This window comes from Equus quagga, chromosome 10, assembly GCF_021613505.1.
Source record: "Equus quagga isolate Etosha38 chromosome 10, UCLA_HA_Equagga_1.0, whole genome shotgun sequence".
Classification (NCBI taxonomy): Eukaryota; Metazoa; Chordata; class Mammalia; order Perissodactyla; family Equidae; genus Equus; species Equus quagga.
In genome coordinates this window covers 848,273-869,987 of record NC_060276.1, presented here as the reverse complement: position 1 = coordinate 869,987, position 21,715 = coordinate 848,273, and the positions used below count along the sequence as shown (strand labels likewise).

Here is a 21,715-nt window from a genome sequence, read left to right as displayed (position 1 = left end):
AAACATGGTATAGCCACACAACAGGGTATTATACAGTAGTCGAAAACCGTGAGGATCTCTGATCACTGACATGGAAAGAATTCTAGAATAAATTCTTTTTTTTTTTTCAGAACTTTAAGATCTACTCTCTTAGAAACTTTCAAATATACAATTCAGTCTTATTAACTGTAGTCACCATGCTGTACATTATATCCCCAGGACTTATTTATTTTATAACTGGAAGTTTTTACCTTTCAATTCCCTTCACTCATTTCCCCCACCCCTCAAACCCCACCTCTGGCAACAACCAATCTGTTCTCTGTATCTACGAGTTTGTTTTTTATTTTCAGATTCCACATATAAGTGAGATCATATAGTATTTGTCTTTCTCTGTCTGACTTATTTCACTTAGCATAATACTTTCAAGGTTCACCCATGTTGTCCCAAATGGAAGGATTTCCTTCTTCTTTGTGGCTGAATAATATTCCATTGTGTGTATATATATACATATCATCTCTATCCATTCATCCATCAGTGGACACTTATGTTGTTTCCATGTCTTGGCTACTGACAGTAATGCTGCAATGAACATGGGGGTGCAGACATCTTTTCAAATTAGTGTTCGTTTCCTTTGCATATATTCCCAGAAATGGGATTGCTTGATCTTATGGTAGTTCTATGTTTAATTTTCTGAGGAACCTTCAGACTGTTTTCCATGGTGGCTGCATCAATTTACAGTCCCACCAACAGTGCACAAGGGTTCCCTTTTCTCCACATCCTCTCCAACACTTGTCATCTCTTGTCATTTTGATAACAGTCATTCTAACTGGAATGAGGTGATATCTCATTGTGGTTTTGATTTGCACCTCCCTGAGGATTGGTGATGTTGAGCACCTTTTCATGTGCCTGTTGGCCATCTGTGAATGAACATATGAACAGACTAAGATACAGAATGGTATATAGAGGAAGAAAACTTTTGTGTAAGAAAGGGGGGACTAAGAAGCTATATATGTATTTACTTGTATTTAGATAAAGAAATACTGGAAGGATGAAGGTACCAACTAATAAAAATGGTTACTTGAGGGGTAAGAGCAATTGAGATGGATAAATACAGAGGTGAGGGTGAAATTACGCATATTTTAAATATATTTTTATTTTTGAAACATGGAAATGTATTTACCTATCCCATAACAATTTAAAAACTCAGACAAAAAGTATAAGAATTGACAGGAAGATCAACCAAATAAAACTGCCTCAAAATAGACCCAAGTAAGAATTTAAGATTTACATTGCATTTAAAATTATATTATAGAAACAGAAACACAAATGGCTTTTATATATGAAAAGATGCTCAAATTCACCAATAAAGAAATTCAATTAAAACAAAATACCGAAAAAGAGTACCATTTATCAACTATTGACTTTGCAAAGATCAAAACATTTGATAACACCCTATATTTGAGGGGTTGCAGAGGGACAAGCACTTTGATGCACTGTTGCTGGGACTGAAAATTGGCAGCTGCTCAAGATGACAATTTGATATCTATAGGCATTTTACCTTCACACACACTTTGGCTCAGCAATTCCACTTCTAAGAATTTTTTTTACAAGCATGACTACAAAGACCAATGTATAAAGATATTCACTGCAGCATGAGACTGGGAAACAAGAAAAAGCCCATCATGGTATCTCCATACAGTGAAATATTATGAAGCTGTTAAAAATAATGAGAATTATCTATATGTGCTGATATGGAGCAATCCCTGAAATATATTGTTAAGAAAGGGGGTTATTAAATAGTATGCACTATTATAAAATAGTATGCTATCACTTGTGAAAAAAATATGCTTGTATATGCATGAAATATATCTGGAAGGAAAATCAAGAAGCTAGTCCCAATGACTGCAGCTGGAGAGAGAAACTGAGTAGCTAGGATAAAGGAGAAGGAAGGAAACTTACTTTTCACTGTATACACTGTAATACTCTTCGATTTTGAACCGTGTGCATATATTCCTTGAAAATACACTCTTTCTGGCAACATATAAAGAAAATATGTATAGAGGAAGGGCTACTCAACAAATGGTGTTGGATCAGTTGTTTAACTATTTGTAAAATAAAGGTATACCCTCAACTTACACTAATATAAATACCAACGGAACTAGAGAAATAAAAGCGAAAAAAAAAAAAAAAAAAAAGAAACCAGCCAAGGTAATGGTGGCTGTGTAAACCTGAAACTTCTAACATATCCTCCAGACATAACTCAGAGGCTGAGATCATCTGAATTTCAAAAGCTCAGAACAGAAATGAATAAATACCAAGAAGAAATAAAATAATAAAACAAGAGTTTATTAAACTCAGAAAAGAAATAGAAGTGGTTTCCATTTCTGCCTAGGATATAGAAAGTTGCAAAGAATATCCCTTCCACCCTGACAAGAAAAGCTGGACAAGACATAGAATCTTCACTTTCTTGAGCCCATCAGAAAGTTGAGGTCACAAGGCACCAGGGTAGAGGGAACTCGTAGTGGCAAGCTCCCTTGGTGGTGATTCTAATGGAGACTTGCAGTTGCTATGAGAGCCTACACTCCAGAAGATAAACTAGCCAACCCAGGTCCCTGGCCTTCCTCTTCACCATAACAACAAGAAATAGGCTCCTGTAATTAAAACAGATATTTGTAAACAGGATTCTCATTTTACCTGAAGAAATTCACTATTCAATCTAGAACAGAATTTCTCACTCTTGGCACTATTGACCTTTTGGGCCAAATTCTTTGTGGTGGGGGCTGTCTTGTGCATTGTAGGACATTTAGCAGCATCCCGGGTCTCTACTCACTAGATTCTAGCAGAACCCTCACTACCAGTTGTAACAACAAAAATGTCTCCTGACATTGCCAAATGTCTCCTGGGAACAGAGTTAACACACTTATATTAAAAAATTATTTGTTTTTATTATCTGAAATGCAAATTTAACTTTTTTTTGCTGAATATGGCATCCCTACCTGGGGGGCAAAATCTCACCCCCACTGAGAACTGATCTAGACCCTCAAACACAAACATGAACAGACAACCAAGAATCATCAAGCATTCGAAGAATACAAAACCAAAATCAAAAAGCTCTTCTTCAAATACGGTAAATATATTCCTTCTGCCTCAGGGCCTTTTCACTTTCTGTTCCCTCCTTCTAGATACCTGTCCTCTAAATATCTGTATGGATGTAAGGGAGGAAGCCAGGATTTAATAAATATGCTAGGGAAAACTCTCACAAGATGGTGAGATATCCAGAAAAGAGGGGCAGGCTTATGTGAAAAGGAAATAGTTCTTAAAAATAAAAAGCATGACTACCAATCAGTGGGCTGACCAGCAGAATGTTTACAACTTAAGAGTAAATCAGTGAGCTAAAAGCTTGACCTGAGAAGGTCTCTCAGAACATTGAGCAAAAGGCCACAATGATAGTAAGTATGAGAGAAAGGTTGGGATGTATCTGGAGAGTAGATCTAGATTATACCAGTTGTTCATCCACTGTTTCTCAATCCCAAGACCACCCCTCTACACTCTTCTCTGATTCTAGAACCGGGGTTCTACCAACCTCATTTCTCAGACTTGCTTGCTGGCTGTCTTCCTGTTGGGTTCTGCTAATGAGAAACACTGGTAGAAGATTGTAAGGCAGGAAAAAGGGAGAAGGGACTCTCAGGATCCATCAGCATCCCTCCAGTGGCAGAAGACAACACCAGCTCCAGCTGCCAGCTTCATCAGGGCCCCCTGAAGCACCAGTACTAACTGCATAGCAACCTCTCCATCAAAAGTCAGAGCAATAGATGCGTGACTACAGCTACCCCTCCTCCAAGTTCCTAGGTTCTGGTCACGCCACCCTTCACCTTTATGTGTGAGTTTTTGCAATAGTAGCTGCTTTCTGTAGTTACTAATATCTGGATGCTCCCTTCTTGCTCTTTCAGCCTTCTAATACCTGCGTAAACCATACCCTGTATTGAATCATTTCTGTTGAATACCTAATGTGGCTTCTCTTTTCCTGTCTGGAGCCTAACTGATACAGCGTTTGGTGCCAGAAGTAGTCCTAGGAAATAAACCCTTACAATGACCTTGAACAACAGACAAATTCAGAGCAAAGAATAGTACCAGAAATAAATAAGGTCATTTCATAATGATAGAGGGGTTAATTCATCAAGATAAAATAACAATCCTAAATGCATATAAAACTCATAACAGAGCTTCAAAATATATGAGGCAAAAACTGGTAAAACTTCAAGGAGAAACAGACAAATCTACAATTATAGTCTGAGATTTAAATACCTCTCTCTCAATAACTGGTAAAACAGGAAGACAGAAAATCCACAAGGATATAGAACTAAACAACACTATCAACCAACTTGACCTAATTGATATTTATAGAACACTCCATCCAACAACAAAATGTACATTCTTTTAAAGTGCACACAGAACATTTACCAAGATAGACAATATGCTAGGTCAAGTCTCAACAAATTTATAAGACTTCAAGTTATACAAAGTATTTTGCCTAACTACAATGAAATGAGATTAGAAATCAAAAACAGAAATATATTTGGAAGTTAACACACTTTTAAGTAACACATAGGTCACAGAGGAGATAACAAGGGAAATTAGAAAATATCTTGAAGAAAACAAAAATGAAAACACAAGATACCAGAATTTGTGGAATGCCACTAAAGCAGTGCCAAGGGGGAAATTCATAGCCTTAGTGTCTATATTAGAAAATAAGATTTCAAATCAATGGCCTCAGGTTCCACCTTAAGTGAATTTCAGAAAGAGCACTGGCTGTCACGCGGTCAATTCTAAGGGAAAGAAGTCAGACACAAAAGACCATATATTCTGTTGTTCCGTTTATATGAAATCACCAGAAAAGGTAAATCTATAGAGACAGAAAGCAGATCAATTGTTGCCTGGGGCTGGAGATAGGAGTGGGAATTGACTGCAAACAGGCCAAGGGAATTTTTTGAGGGAATAGAAAGGGTCTAAAACTGGACTGTAGTAATGGTTGAACAACTATAGATTTACTAAAAATCATCTAACTGTACACTTACAATGGGTGAATTCTGTAGTATGTATGTATGTATGTATGTGGTGTGTGTGTGTGTGTGTGTGTGTGTGTGTGTGTGTGTGTGTATACCTCAATAAAACTGTCTTTTAAAACCATTGTAATGTGTGGGAATGTGTTCTAAGGACGTTAGGCCAAGGAAGATGGAATATAATATTGGATCAAGCTAAATGTATTGATATGGATACGCTTACCAAAGACTCTAGATTTAATGTGTTAGCTCAAGCGCTTAAAGTGTTCTAACAGTTTGCCTGACTAAAACATGAACTAAATGGTGGCTACATTCAATGAGGTTGTGATACCAGAATTTCCTTGTCAGTATGTAAAAGGAAAAATACAAAGGCATAGGGAGATAGAAAGATGTAGTAGATTTCCCATGTGTGATCTCTTCACTCACCCATCCCCACTATAGCTCCTGAAAGAGTATTTTAGGGAGGTCAGGTAATAAATGAAGTTTTGACCTAATTCCATCTTCAAGTGGGCCCAACGAGTCTATGGCCATTTCTCCAGTTGTTGAATGCATAATTGGAACAGACATCCCTGGCAACTGATCAAATTCCCACATCAGCCTTCTGGCCTGTGGAGTGATGGCTGTGATAGTAGGAAGGGCAAAACTCACTGGAACTCACCACACACACTACTGGAATAGTAATTCAAAATCAATACTGCATGTTTGGGGAAATGCAGAGATTAGCCACCATGAAAAACTTGAAAGATGTAGGGCTGGTGATTCCTATCACATCCCCATTTGACATGCCTGTTTGGTCTGTGCAGAAGGTGGATGGATCTTGAAAAACATACTATCATAAATTTAACCCAGGATTGATGTTAATTGCAGCTGCTCTTCTAGACAGAGCCTCTTCGTTAAATCAAATCAACATAGCTCTGGCATCTGGTATGCAGCTATTGATCTGGCAAATGCTCTTATCTCTACATCAACTTGCAAGGATCAGCAGAAACTTCACTTTCAACTGGCAGGAACAACAGTACATCTTTACGATCTTGCCTTTGGGCTATGAAAGTCTGCTGTTCTCTGCCATAATCTAGTCTGCAGAATCAGTGATCACCTTGACATTTCACAGAACATCACATTGGTCCACTACATTAATGACATGATGCTGATTAGACCTATTAAGCACAAAGTAGAGAGCGCCTTTGCTTAGTAAGACAATGCATGCCAGAAAGTGTGAAATTAACTCTACAAGTTTCAGGAGTCTGGCCCCTAAGTGAAATTTCTAGGGGCACAATGATTTGGAGCATGCTATCCCCTTCAATGTGGAAGAGAAGTTGCTGCAATTTTCATTAGCAAACAAGGACATTTAGATAATTATTATAAATATGCCCCACATGTTCAAGAAGGTAGAGGGAAGCACAAGCATGTTAAGGAAAGATATGAAAGATTAAAAAGACAGAAAGTGAACTTCTAGAGAAGAAAAATATAAGATTGAGATGAAAAATACATTGAATGGAATTAACAGCAGATTAGACATTGCAGAAGAAAAGATCAGTGGACTTGAAAGACCAAGCAATAGACCACCAACAACGATACTCAGAGAAAAAAAAATACTGTACAAAAAAGAGCACAGCAACAGTGAGCCATGGAACAACTTCAAGCGGCCTATTATAGGTGTAATTGGAGTCTCCAAATTAAAGGAAAGAGATGACGGAGAGAAAAATATTTGAAGATATAACTATAACCAAGAAATAACTATAGACCCACAGATCCAAGAAGCTCAATGAACCTCAAGTACAAGAAACATGAAAAAAACAACACCAAGGCACATCATAATCAAATTACTAATAACAGCAGCTAGGGAAAAAAAAGACATATTATGTGTAAAGGAACAAAGGAACAATGCACATGAGAAAACAGTGAAGCAACATCTTTAAAATACTCAAAGGGAAAAAAATCAAGCAAAAATTCTTTACCCAGCAAAAATACCATTCCAAAATTGAGGAAAATAAAGATTTTTATGCAGACATAAAAAACTGAAACAATTCGTCACCGGCAGACTTACAGAAAGGAAAATGATTCCAGATGGCAGTATGGATAGACAGAAAGAAATGAAAAGCAGTGGATATGGTAAACATGTGGGTAAACAAAAAACACATTTTCCCTATGTTTAAAATCTCTTTAAAAGATAATTGTTTAAAGCAGAAAATAACACTGCAGTGTGGGGTTTATAACATGTAGAAGTAAAATGTATGGCAACAGTAGCACAAAGTCTGAGGGAGGGTAAATGGAAGCATACTCTTGTAAGTTTCTTATATGTGAAGTGATATAATATTAATTTAAGGTAGACTATGATCAGTTAAAGATATACACTAAACCCCTAAAGCAACCACTGTAAAAAACACAAAGGGGTATAGCCAACAAAGAAGATAAAATGGAATCATAAAAATTAATTCAAAACAGGGCAGAGAAGAGGGAAAAGGAAAGAAAGAATAAATGAGACAACTAGGAAGATGGTAGACTGAAAATACAAGATGACCTAAAGTTGAAGGTGATGCAGACATTGAGAAACAAGCTCTGGCAAGCAGCCCCTATCCTAAATAGAAGGCATCACTAGAGGAATTGGCAGAAGACAAAGGAATGACATCTTGAAGGGGCTGAAAGAAAAAAAGTTGTCAAGCCAGAATTCCATGTCCAGTGAAAAGACTTTTCAAAAATGAGAGACAATAGACATTCTCAGACAAACAAAACTGAGAGAATTAATTGCCAGCAGATATAAACTACATAGTATGTTAAAGGAAGTTCCTTCAGGCAGAAGGAACATGACACCAGACAGAAACTTGAACCTACACAAAGAAATGAAGAGTGCTAGCACAACCAGAAGGACCTACAACCAGACTATACAACCATGTACTGGGGGGCTTTGGGGAGAAGAAGGAAAAAAAGGAAGATTTGCAACAGATGTTACCTCAGGTGCCAATATTTAAAAAAGAAAGAAAGAAAGAAAGAAAGAAAGAAAGAAAGAAAGAAAGAAAGAAAGAAAGAAAGAGTGCTAGAAATGGAATAAAGGAAAATAAATTTGATTTTTTTCTCCTTATTTTTAATTTTTTTTTTTTTGAGGAAGGTTAGCCCTGAGCTAACTACTGCCAGTCCTCCTCTTTTTTGCTGAGGAAGCCCGGCCCTGAGCTAACATCATGCCCATCTTCCTCTACTTTCTATGTGGGACGCTTACCACAGCATGGCTTGACAAGTGGTGCCATGTCCACACCCGGGATCCGAACTGGTGAACCCCGGGCCGCTGAGAAGCAGAATGTGTGAACTTAACCGCTGTGCCACCGGGCCAGCCCCCTCCTTATTTTTAATTGCTTGAAAAGATAACTGATTTTCTAAAGCAAAATTATTAGCAATGTATCATGTGTTTATAGCATATGTAAAAGTAAAATACATGATAAGAATAGCACAAAAAATAGAAGGACAGAATTGGGACTATACTGTTATAATGTCCTTACACTACTCATGGAATGGTATAATATTATTTAAAGAAAGATTCCCATTAAAGATGTATATTTCACACTCTACCGTGACTACTAAAAAATTTAAAAGTTTTGATTGATAAGTTAATAGTGGAGATAGAAATAATAAGTAAGGCTCAACTAACACAAGAGAAGGCAGAAACAAAAGACAAAAGAAACAAAGAATAGATAGAACAAATGGAAAACAGCTAGCAAGATGGTAGATTTTAATCCAAACATTTTCATAATCACACCTTATCTAAATGAACTAAATACACCAATTAAACCAAAGATGGTAGGATTGCATAAAAAAGCAAGACCCAACTATATGCTGTGTATAAGAAACTCTCGTTAAATATAAAGACACAGATAGGTTAGACATAAAAGAATGGAAAAAGACATACCATGCAAGCACATATCAAAAGAACGCTGGGGTGGTTATATTTATACAAGAAAAAGTAGACTTGAGAACAACAAATAGCATCAAGGATAAAGAGAAACATTAAATAACCAAAATGGGGTCCATTCTCCAAGAAAATGTAATAATTCTAAATATGTTTAACAACAGAGCATCAAAATACATGAAGCAAAGACAAATAGAACTGGAAGGAGAAACAGACAAATCCGTAGTTGCAAATGGAAACTTACACACTCCTCTCTCAGTAATTGATAGTAAAAGCAAGCAGAAAAACAGTCAGGGTATAGAAATATTGGACAACACTATCAACCAACCTGACCTCATTAACATTTATAGAACATTCCACCCAACAAGAAAAGAATACACATTCTTTTTCAAGTGCACATGAAATATTTGCCAAATGAAACTATATTGTGGCCATAATATAAAATTAACAAATTCTAAAGAATAAAACTCAGAGTTTGTTCTTAGATAATAACAGAATTTAACTAAAAATTAATAACAGAAAGATATCTAGAAAATCCCCAAATATTTGGTAAGTAGACAAAAAACTTCTAAACAACCCTTGGGTCAAAGATGAAATCTCAGGGGATATTGAAGAATATTTTGAAATGAGTAAAATGAAATAACAACATATCAAATTGTGTGGGATGCACCTAAAGAAGTTGTTAGAGGGAAGTTTATAGCATTAAGTGCTTATATTAGAAATTAAGAATGTTCTGAAATCAGTAATTTAAGCTTCTACCTTAAGAAACTAGATAAAGAAGAGATAAACCCAAAGCAACCAGAAGAAAGTAAATAATAAAGATAAGAGAATAAATCAGTGAAATTGAAAGGAGAAAAACAATAGAGAAGATCAATGAAATCAAAGGCTAGTTCTTAGAAAATATCAGGAAAATTGATAAAATTCTAGCCAGACTGATCAGGAAAAAGAGAAAAAATAAACTACAGTATCACACATGAAAGAGGAGGCATCATTACAGATCCTACAGACATTAAAAGGATAATAAGGAAATATAATGAACAACTTTATGCCAATAAATTCAAGAACTTAGATGAAATAGAGAAAATCCTTGAAAAACATAAACTACCAAAGCTCATTCAAGAAGATATGGATAACCTGAATCGTCCTATATCTGTTAAAGAAATAGAATTTGTAGTTAACCATCCTACAAAGAAAAGTCCAGGCCCAGACTGTTTCAATGGTAAATTTTATGAAACATTTAAGGAAAAAGGAATACCAATTCTACACAACATCTTTCAGAAAATAGAAGAGGGGTGAACAACACCAAGTTCATTTTATGAGGCCAGCATTATGCTAATATCAAAACCAGACAAAGATAGCACAAAAGAAAAACTACAGAACAATATCCTTTGTGAACAAAGATGCAAAATATTAGCAAATTAAATCCAGCAATAAATGAAAAGGATATCACAACCAAGTGGAGTTTATCCTAGGAGATCAAGGCTGGCTCAAGATTGAAAAATCAATCAGAATAATTCACCATAGTAAGAGACAAAAAAAGAAAATCATATTATTATTTTTTATTGATGCAGGAAAGACATTTAACAAAATTCAATTCATGATAAAAAGCCTCAGCAAACTAGCAGTATGCGGGAACTTCCTCAGCTTGATAAAAGGCACCTACAAAACGTCTACAGCTAACGTATTTAAAAGGGGAAAGACTGAATGCTTTCCCTCTTGCATCAGGAAAAAGTCAAGGATGTCTGCTCTCATCATTTCTACGCAACATTGATAGCACCACAGGTTCTAATTATAAACAAGGCTACTAGAACTAATAAGTGAGTTTAGCAAAGTTTCAGGATACAAGGATGATATACAAACATCAATTGACAAACTAACTGTAAGGGACCCAAAACAACTCTGAAAAGAAAAACAAAGTTGGAGGGCTAAAACTGCCTCATTTCAAGAATTATTGTAAAGCTATTGTCACCAAAACAGCATGGTATTAGCATAAAGATGAACAAAGAGATCAATGGAACAGATTAGAGAACACAGAAATAGACCTACATAAATATGACCAATTGATTTTTAACAAAATTGCAAAGGTAATTCAATGGAGTAAAGACAGTCTATTCAATAAAAGGTACCGGAACAAATGGAATCGGTTTGCAAGAAAATGAACCACAACATAAACCTCACATCTTTTACAAAATTTAACTCAAATGGATCGTTGATCTAAATATAAAATGTAAAATTACAAAACTTTTAGAAAAAAACATAGAAGAAAGTCTTCAGGATCTAGGGCTAGGTTAAAAGTTCTTTGATTCATAAAAGAAAAATTGATAAATTGGACTTAAAATTTTAAAATCTTTGTTCTACAAAATATATTGTAAAGGGAAGGAAAAACCAGACTATAGACTGATAGAAAATATTTGCAAATTATATACTCAACAAAGAACTTGTATCCAGAGATAGAAACAGTACCTGGCCCTTAGCATTGTTTTGAAGACTAAATGAGATAACAAGAGTAAAGTCCTTATTGTAGGGCCTGGCACATACAACCATTCAATAAATGTGAATTATTATAATTGTATTGTCATTGTTGTTACAGCATTCTTTAAAATTGAGAAAACAAATGCAAGACAAATGTTCATCAGTAGAGAAATTGTTAAATTATGTTACATCTCTTACAAGAAATTTTAAGCAATGGTTTAAAAGAATGAAGTAAATCTTTATGTACTAACCTGGAAAGACGTCCAGGATTCTTTTGAAAAAAGAAAATTGCGGGACAATTTGTATAGTATGATCTCATTTGTGCAAAAAGAAAATTATATCTTTTGTAGAAATTTTTCTAGAATGATACTCACCAAACTGCTAACAGTTGTTATCCCTAGAGAGAGGAGTGGAATGAGGAGAGGTGCACAAGAAGGGTAGGACATGTGGGGAAATTATTATTATTATATTTATCCTTAGATCATTTGAATTTTTACAAGAATATATTCCTATATTATGTGTGAAACAAAAAATACAAAAGAAAAGAATCAACTATCTTTTAAAAGAGCAGTGATAAAAATAAATTTGCCTTGGCTCATGGGTTCAAGAGGATGAAGTACAAGCTTACCTTGGACTGAAAGATTTACCTAAAAACAGACTCAGCTTTCATTTGTAATTTAACAGAACCAAAGGACTGCTGCCTCTTGGCTTAGTTGTGCCACTAACTAGCTTTGTTTTGTAACACAAATGTTAGACTTCTTGAGGACAGGGATCAAGTCTTTTTTTCTGTTTCTGTAGCTTGTGACACAGGGGCTGGTTCAGAGCTGGTGCTCAGTTAAAGGGAGGAAGGAATACCCACTCAGGACAAGATCTAAATTAAAGGTGGCTGTGAGTAATAGCGAGCTGTCCACACTTGGTTGAACTGACACACGATTGCCATCTAGTGTCAACAAGGGATTCCTGCAGAAGTTAGAAATGAGAGGAAACAACTTTTCTTTTGGAGGTGTGCTCCAGGGACATCTTTCAACAAAACAGCATTGACTGTCTAGAAGACTATGACTCTCGTTAGAAAAAGTTCCCAGTCATAGGCTAAAAGGTCAAAGTTTGTCTTGGAGTGTTGGTAAGATGACATCTAGGTACTTTTGTGTCTCGAGTCTCTTCCATCATCACCCCACAATCACATGCCCACGCACCTCTAAGCTGTGCAAAGTTCACACTTGCCACACCTCCATTCCACCCAAAAAGAATGAACCCTGTATGATAATAGGTATACGCATGCATGCCTCCCCAAAGTTGATGAAATGCTAATGAACTTTCCTAAACCAATCTGGTCAGGACAATATACAAAGCAGGACTGGAAAAAATCTTCCATAAACTTTGCCCTACAGGTTCACCATCTTTCTGAATCACCTCCTGGAAAGAGAGTGCCACTCTGAAAATATCTAGTGAACCTTTAAAATGTCTCACATTCCAAAGGGCAACAAGGAAAGCCACTTTGTGACAAACCCTCACCTGTCCACGCATGTCACAGGGAGCAGGTTTTCTCCTCTTGCCTCCTTTGAGTATCAATGAGTCTTCAAAGCAGCTTCACTGTTAGGGAAGCAGCTAGGTGATCCAGAGGCTGAGAAATATTGGACTTTGTGCTTATGGACTTGGGGACTCAAAAATAATGATGAAGGGACACACTGGTGGTTCATCTGAAAAATCTCTGTATGTATAGATCTCTACAACTACATACTAAGTAGAAGAACAACACGCCTCTAAAATGTTGCTCCGCAGAGCAAACAACAAAAGAGAGTGACACTGTCTAGTCCAGGGTCAATGGGGAAAGGTGCCCTGAGCAACTGTATGTTCAGGAAATGCTCCTGTCACATATTCTGGAAGTATTCATTTATGATTAAAGTCTTCTTATAATCCCATATCCTACACTTCCACACTGTATGTGCCTCACAAATGTGGAGAACAAAAACTCTGGTCAAATTTGGCTGAAACAGGGACACCAGTTTTGGAGCATGGTAAACACCAGAGCAGACATGGATAATGAACGTTTGAGTTGTCTGTAATACATTTAAAATGGTAATGGAATGTGTAGGAAGATGTGCTTGTAGGAAGATGTACACTTTCAGGTGTCTCTTATTTCATACTAGCAAAAGTCCACGGTTCCTGCTGGTACTAGAAAAGCGTGGTGTCAGCATAAAGAGTAAGCTCAGAAGCGATACCATGAGAAACGAGTGGAGTCTGTGGAAGGCTCCAGACAGGCGTGTCCGATGACAGCGACACGAGAGAGCACTCCTCACGGTCCAAGGGGAATGCAGGAGCCTCCCTGCCCGCCTGGCCCAGGCAAGCCCCGTCCGGCTGTCCCTCTCCCTTATCCCTTGCCCTGTACTCCCCGCTGGGCAATGGGACTCAGGGCCACTCCCCGCCAGAGACAGGGGCACTCTTTCGAAATGTCTCCCTGGCCGCTCCTGCACCGAGACTGGCGCCTGGCGTTTCAGCCCCAACCCGCCTTCCTCTTCTAGGGTCAGCGGCCCCAGGCCCGCAGCTGGCCGACGCTGGCTCGACGTGCGATTTCGCTTTCCGTCGATCGGCCTTGCCTGCAGCCCCGAGCGCTGGGAGCGGCGGCGTCTGCGGCGCCCAGAGCCCGGGGGCTCCCGGCGGCCTGGGACCCAAGGATGCGAGGCCCGGACGGGCGGCGCCCCTACTCACGTAGCGCTGCAGCTTCCTCTCGGGGGGCGACTTGACGAGCCAGCCCGTGCACACGGCGTCGCCCGCGCTCATCGTGGCCGCCGTCGCTGCTTCCTCCAGCTGGGTCGGCCGCCCGTGGCAGGAGGAAGTCGGGCCAGGGATGCCGGCGGGGCGGGCCCAGCGCCGCCCGCCCAGCGCCGCCCCGAGCAGCCGCTGCGACCCCCCTAGACAGGACAGGCGCCACCGCCCGCGGCCCGGGATGGCAGGAGAAACAAGCGACGGAGCCCGGGGAACCCCCTTCGAACAAGAGAGGAGCTGCCAGCGGCTGTGCCTCCGGAGGCCCCGGGGAGGGCGTCCCGCCCTTCTAACCCAGGGCCGGAGCGAGTGGCCGGTAGCCAGGGCCACCGGAGAGCGCGAGGAAGGAGCCCTGCGACCTAACGGGAGCGCAGTAGGGAACTGTCCCCGGTTGCCCATGCCCCCATCCCTGATCGCCCACGTCAAAAGGGCTGCTCCCCGGGCCTCAGGGTCACAGGAGCCGAAACCTCGGACCCGCAGCACCTGCGATGTATATAGCTAGAAAGAAAGAAAAGCCTGACTCCTCTTTGACTTCCCTGTTCCACACGATCGTTTGCAGAGTAATGGTTCAAAGGGGAGGGAAGTCAGTTACTTGGACCGGGTGGGGTTTATCTCAGAAATAGACTTGCCTCATTCAACATTGGCCACCCCAATATATGTCTCTTCAGCATGAGGATTATTTGAGGCTGATTACTTTTGATAAACTGGGACAGGGAAGGAGGCTCTGAGGAGTGGAACTTGCTTCCCTTTGTTAGGACACATTTACATTTGTAAGGTAAATCTCTATCTGTAAAGGTGCCTCCCTCTCTGTACCAGGAAGAAGAAAGGGGATGACCTTCTCTCTAGAAACTCTTAATCAATGCCAAAGGCAAGGACTTAAATCTGCATTTGTTTATTGTGCTTGTCTGGTAACCTCCTGCAACTGACTTCCCTCCCCCTCCCAACGTTGGCATTTCTTTAAGGATTAAGCATCTATCCTTAGGCTAGGAACTGATTGCTGTGCTCACCTGTGACCACCCAGCTCAAGACAATAGACTTGCCTCCTGCTACGCCCTCCGAGATAGCAGACCACTACCTGCTGTGTCCATCAAGTGCTGTGCCGACAGGGCAATCTTATGACTATTGTGGGAGGGACATTTCAATCATATGTGAAATATCCTGTTTGGGGGTATATAACCACTCTGTGCACCCCACTTCTTCGGTGTCCTTTCTTCCTTCGGGAAGAAAGGCCCCGGGCCATGGTTCCTCATAAAGCTTTGTTTAATTTTCTCTTGCTATTCTGTCTCATGTGAATTTAATTCGTTCTCCGGCCAGACGAACCCACATTTAGGTAGAGGAAAAGTCTTCCCTCTATAGTAGGAATGGGGGGGACCTTCCTCATCTTGTTAAAGAACAGCTACAGAAGATGTATGACTAACATCATACTTAACGGTAAAAAAACTAGACACTTTCCCCCTAAGATTGGGAAGAAAGCAAGGATATCTGCTCTCACTACTCTTATTCAATGTAATATTGTAAGTTCTAGCCGGTGCAACAAGGCAAAAAAGAAAGAAAGAAAGAATGAAAGAAACAAACAAACAAAAGTCACACAGATTGGGAAGGAAGAAATAAAACTGTCTCAATTTGCAGATGATATAGTTATCTTCATAGAAAATCCCAAGGAATCTACAGAAAAAACTCCCATGTAATAAGTGAGTTTTACAAGGTTGCAGGAGAAAAGATCACCACACAAATCTCTTCACACAATTTCAAGGCTTATTATATAGCTACAGTAATCAAGACTGTGTGACATTGTTAGAGGAATAGACATAGATAAAAGGAATGGAATGGAGAATCCAGAAATAGACCCACATAAATTCGCCCAGTTGTTTTTTGACAAAGGTACTAAAGCAATTCAATGGAGGAATGATAGTCTTTTCACCAAGTGGTGCTGGAGAAATTGGACATCCATAGCCAAAAAAAAGAATTTAACCAAAACCTCACAGCTTATACAAAAATTAACTCAAAATGGATCAGATATTTCTATGCAAAATGTAAAACTATAAAACTTTTAGAAGACAACATAGGAGAAAATATTTGAGACCTAGGACCTGGTGATGAGTTCTTAGACATGACACCAAAAGCACAATCCATAAAAGAAAAAAGTTGATAAAGTGGATTTTGATGCGAGGTCGGTGAGCCGAGGAGTCGAAAGAAAGATTTCTTGGACTCTCAAGATCTGGCAGTAGTGCTCTTTTATTTAGAGAATAGTGTGCAATAGCATGGGGACAGGACCCATGGGCAGTCAGAGCTGCTGCTGCCAGCATGGGGACAGGACCCATGGGCAGTCAGGCTGCTGCGTGGGGACAGAGCCCACAGGCAGGAGGAGCCGCTGCTGCTGCCCCTGCTACTGCTGCCATGGGGACAGGACCCACGGGCAGTCAGAGCTGCTGCTGCTGCTTCTGCTGCAAACGTGGGTGGAGAGTAAGGCTAAATTTAAGGCATAGGTATGAGAGCCATCTCTTTACAAGACAAAGGAAAGAACATGAAAAAAGTTAAAATGGTATCAATGCAGGTGGGGTCTGGCCATTGGGTGGTCCCACAACTTTTACGTAAGAATCAAATCGGATTAAGTAAAGGCCAGAAGCCACCACCCTAAATCAGTTACATGACGTTGCCAGACAGTAACCAACTTAAGTTCTTGCCTTTGGCATTGATTAAGAGTTTCTAGAGACAAGGTCATCTCCTTTCTTTCACAAATGCAAATGTCTCTCAAAGGGCAAGCAAATTCCAATCCTCGGAGCCCGCTTCTCATCTGCAGTTTTTAAAATTAACCAGCCTAAAATAATCCTCGTCAGATTTCATCAAAGTTAAAACTTTTGCTTTACAAAATACCTTGTTAAGAATATAAAAAGACAAGCTACAGGGACTGGCCCCATGGCCGAGTGGTTAAGTTTGCATGCACCTAGCACTGCTCATCAAGCCATGCTGAGGTGGCGTCCCACATAACAGAACTAGAAGGACCTACAACTAGAATATTCAACTATGTACTGGGGGGCTTTTGGGAGAAGAAGAATAAAAACCAAAAAAAGAAGATTGACAACAGATGTTAGCTCAGGGTCAATTAAAAAAAAAAAAAGACAAGCCTCAGACTGGGAGAAAATGCTTGCAAATCACATATCTGCCAAAGGACTCATAACAAGAATATATAAAGAACTCTCAAAACTCAATAGCAAAAAACAAGCAAACAAACACTAATAATCCAATTAGAAAATAGATAAAAGATAGGAAGAGACATTTCACTGAAGAGGATTTACAGATAGCAAATAAGCATTTGGAAAGATGTTCAGTATCATTAGGCATTAGGGCAATGCATATTAAAAGCATAATGAGTCACCACTACATATCTATCAGAATGGCTAAAATTTACAAAATCAATGGAATCCTCATATTGATTTCCTGACCCGTGGAATGAGCCAATCGTGGCAGAAAGGCCCAAGTGGCAACCCCTGGAGCTCCTCCTTCCTAGCAAAGTGTAAGTCAAAAGAAATATCACACACTTAGGGGACAATGTCAGAAATTAGTTCCATCATCAAAGACTTGAAGAATGCAGGGAAGGAAATTTCTGTCACATTCCCACTTAATTCACCAGTTTGGCCTGCACAGCAGTTGGTTGGGTCTTGGTGAATATGGCAGTTTTAAACCAGGGCTCCAAAATTCTTTGAGATTCCTCTCACTGAGAGGCGGGGTTGATGGGGTTGATGCCCCCTCCCCTTGAACCTGGGTAGGTTGTGACTGCTTCAACCCCATATGGCAGAAACGATGCTATGAGACTTTTAAGGCCAAGTCACAAAAGGTTATGCAGGTTTATGCCTTATCCACTCTAACATTTGCTTTTGGAGGCTTGAGCCACCAAGTACAGAGTCTGACTACTTTGAGGCTGCCATGCTGAAAGGAATTCCAAGCCACATGGAGAGGCTTTGTGTAGCATGTGCTCCTGTTCCAGTGAAACCTAGCCTTTCAGCTGAATTCTCAGCATAATCAGAATCTGTCAGCATAATAAAATGGTTGTTTAATGACACCAAGTTTGGGGATGGTTTGTTATTCAGCTGACAGATAATGCCAAGGAATTCTGACAGAACACAGCGGGAATGTCTTCTCTCTGCTCCATAATGTCTGGGGTCTTGGCTGAGATGATTTGATGGCTAGGAGTGACCAGATGGCTGGAGGCTATAATCTTATGGAAGCTTCTTCACTCACATGCCTGGTTGCCTGTGCTAGGATGGCTATTCTGGCTATTCATATGAGTGGAATCATACAATATTTGTCCCTGTGTGTCTGGTTTATTTCATTCAGCATGGTGTTTTCAAGATTCATCCATGCTGTAGCATGTATCAGTACTTCATTTCTTTTTATGACTGAATAATATTCCATTATATGGATAGACCACATTTTGTTTGTACCTTCATCTGTAGATCGACATTTGGGTTGTCTCTGCCTTTTGGTTATTGTGAATAATACTATGAATATACGTGTAGGAGCATCTGTTTAAAGATCTACTTTCAATTTTCTTGGGTATATCACACCTAGGAATGGAATTGCTGAGTCATATGGCAACTCTATTTAATCTTTTTTTTTTTTCTGTTTTTTTCTCCCCAAATTCCCCGAGTACATAGTTGTATATTTTAGTTGTGGATCCTTCTAGTTGTGGCATGTGGGATGCTGCCTCAGCATGGCCTGATGAGCAGTGCCATGTCCGTGCCCAGGATCCGAACCAGGAAAACCCTGGGCCACCGCAGCGGTGGAGCGTGCGAACTTAACCACTCGGCCATGGGGCCGGCCCCCTATTTAACCTTTTGAGGAACTGCCAGACTGTTTTCCCCAGGAGCTGTACCATTGTACTTGATGGTGGAGTGCTGCTGCTCATGCCTGACTTTATGACTTGGTTGGTCAAACAATACCCAGTTCATGATGCACAGCTCAGTTCTTAAGATCATTTGTAACACATTCAGTTTCAATCAGGGACTAAAGCAAGTCAGGGGCTTTTCCTGCCAGCAAATTGGGGTGTGTGTATGTGTTTGTAGGTCTAAGATTTATTTTTATGTCAAGTTCCAGATGCCTGAGCTGTGATTCTCTTATCAAGGCTTGGAAAAGTCTCTGTGTACCATCCTAAAGGGGTATGCCACCTCCAGAAAAAGGCCTACCAGGCATTGTGCTTCTTTCTTAGAGGCAGTGGGTTTCAAAGTACAGCAATTTGTTTTTCTCTTTGGAGGGACCATCCCAATATGCCTTGGCTCACTGGATGCCCAGAAACTTCATGGAAGTGTTGGGCCCCTGAATTTTCATGGGGCTTATCTCTCCCCCGGTGGGGAAATATTTGCTACTCCCTATGCATCAGGCCCAGCCAGTATGATGTCATTAACATAGCAGACCAGCGTCATGTGTTGGGGAACAGTGAGATGATGAGGTCAGTTCCCAGGGACTTAATTACAATAATATGCCAAAGAATCGAAGGGACGGTGCCAGGGCTTCTTTTTGTCCTTTCTTTCCATAATTGCCCTCAGTCCTTGAATCAGGAAGCCCCTGTGGGAATTTTTCCATTTCTGACCAGTGGACCACAGTGGAATTCTATATCCCCAGGGGAAAGTAGGAGGAAGATTTAAAGTATACACTTGCAGTGTCACATGTACCTGGCCTAACCTTCACTTGAGGGGTCTGAGCCTGTGGACTGACTGGGTCTTGGAAGCAGATGAGGGGGCACAATTGTCCATTGTGGTGATTTAAGGTGGGCTGCCATTCACCATACCTAGAGTTTTTGTTGTTTGGGTTATACAGATCATGGTCTACTCCAGGTGGCCTATTAACAGAACACAATGATCAATTAGCCGCCACCAGAGGTCCTTGGGAAGGAACCAATCTGATTCCAGCTGCCAGTCCTGCTGCCTATCAGGATACCCATCCTGTTTCTATGAGGTTTAGTGCCACCACTTGGCAGCTGCTGCTCCAGGATCCCGTCATTCCCACTGAGAACGCAAGCTTGTTTCCATGGCAACACCTCTCACCTCCTTTCCCAGACTAGTTTTCCAGAACCTTCAACAAAGTATGTCTCAATGTGTTGGTGAAAGGAATGTCCTTTGAGCCCTCTCAGGGGATGCAGTTAAGGGGTCAACCAGGGGGATCCACATGACAATTCCATTCCCACATTCCCACGTCCCCGCGTCTTGGGATTAGAGACCATGAGGAATGTCAGGAGTAGGGCACAAGGAGAATTGGCATCCCCTCGCTTGGTAACTGACCAGGTGATTTCACTGCAAGATCTCCAAGAAAGGCAGGAGCAGCCTCATCAGCCAGGAGAGGAGGAGATGCTTCTGCTGGTAAGGGAAGGTCCATGGGGTTTCCGGGTTCAGAAGAAACAGATTCATTCAACAAATACTTACTCAGCATCTTCTAGGAGCCAAGTACATAGCAGTGAACAAAACAGACAACAATTTCCTGGCTTCTTCAGGCTAACATTCTAGTGAAGAGGGAGATGTTAAACATGGTACATTTAAGGCAGAGGGAAGGGCAGGTGCAAAAGCCCTGAGAGGGGTGTGTGCCTACAGTGGTCCTGAACAGCCAAGGGGCAGTGTGGCAGGAGCGGGGGAGGAAGAGCATGAGTGGAAGGAGATAGTCTCAGAAAGAGACCTGGTGACAGACACTGACAGCTGTCATAGGTGCTTTGTCTTTTACACTTACTGAGATAGTGTATGAGTTTCCTACACTCATACAAATTACCCCAAACTGGGTGGCTTTAAACAACAGAAATTATATTCTCTCACAGTTCTAGAGACTGAAAATCTGAAATCCCTCTAACGTCTGCCTCCACCTTCACATGGTCTTCTGTCTGTCTGTCTTTGCCCTTCTCATCTAAGGACACTTGTCATTAGATTTGGGGCCCACCTAGGTAATCCAGAATGATCTCATCTTGAGATCCTTAACTTAATTACATCTACAAAGACCCTTTTTCCAAATAAGGTCACATTCACAGGGTCCAGGGGTTAGGACATATCTTTTGGGGTGGCCAGTCTTTACCCCACTGCAGATGGGAAGTTATTGAAGGGCTTTGAGCAGAAGAAGAACATGGCCTGACTTACAGTTTAATGCCCCTTTCCAGCTGCGGTGTTGAGAAAACACTACAATTGGAAAAAGCAGAAGCAGGGGGAACTGTAGACGGCCACTGGAAAAATCTAGGAGAGCCATAATGATGGTATAGACTACAGTGACAGCAGTGAAGTGGTGAAAACCCATCAGATTCTGGATCTCTTTTGAAAGCGAAGCTGACAGGCTTTGCTAACAGATTCAATGAGGAGTGTTGGAGAAAGATGAAGCCCGTAGGAGAACTATTGATGAATACCTCAAACTTATTCAGCCAAATATGTACCAATGAAGTATTATAAAATAATGGGGGAAGTAATGAACTACAGATGGATTGGATGATACTGGGGATTTGAGTTATCTACAAAAAGTCAATTTAGGTCATCATTAGTATTACCTTAGCATACACCAAAACAAATTCTAGATAGAATAA

The 21,715-nt window shown here is 40.3% G+C and overlaps 1 protein-coding gene across 2 annotated transcripts in view; it reads right to left on the bottom strand.

The window, feature by feature from the left end:
- The window catches only part of GAB3 (GRB2 associated binding protein 3), an 84,703-nt gene extending 70,487 nt beyond the window's left edge, over window positions 1-14,216 (bottom strand). For both annotated transcript variants that reach the window (XM_046672747.1, XM_046672748.1), the window contains exon 1: window positions 14,116-14,216. In XM_046672747.1, the coding sequence (XP_046528703.1) occupies window positions 14,116-14,187 (72 nt within the window). In that variant the 5' untranslated portion in view covers window positions 14,188-14,216. The remainder of the gene's footprint in view (window positions 1-14,115) is intronic.
- Between the last annotated feature and the right edge of the window lie 7,499 nt (window positions 14,217-21,715).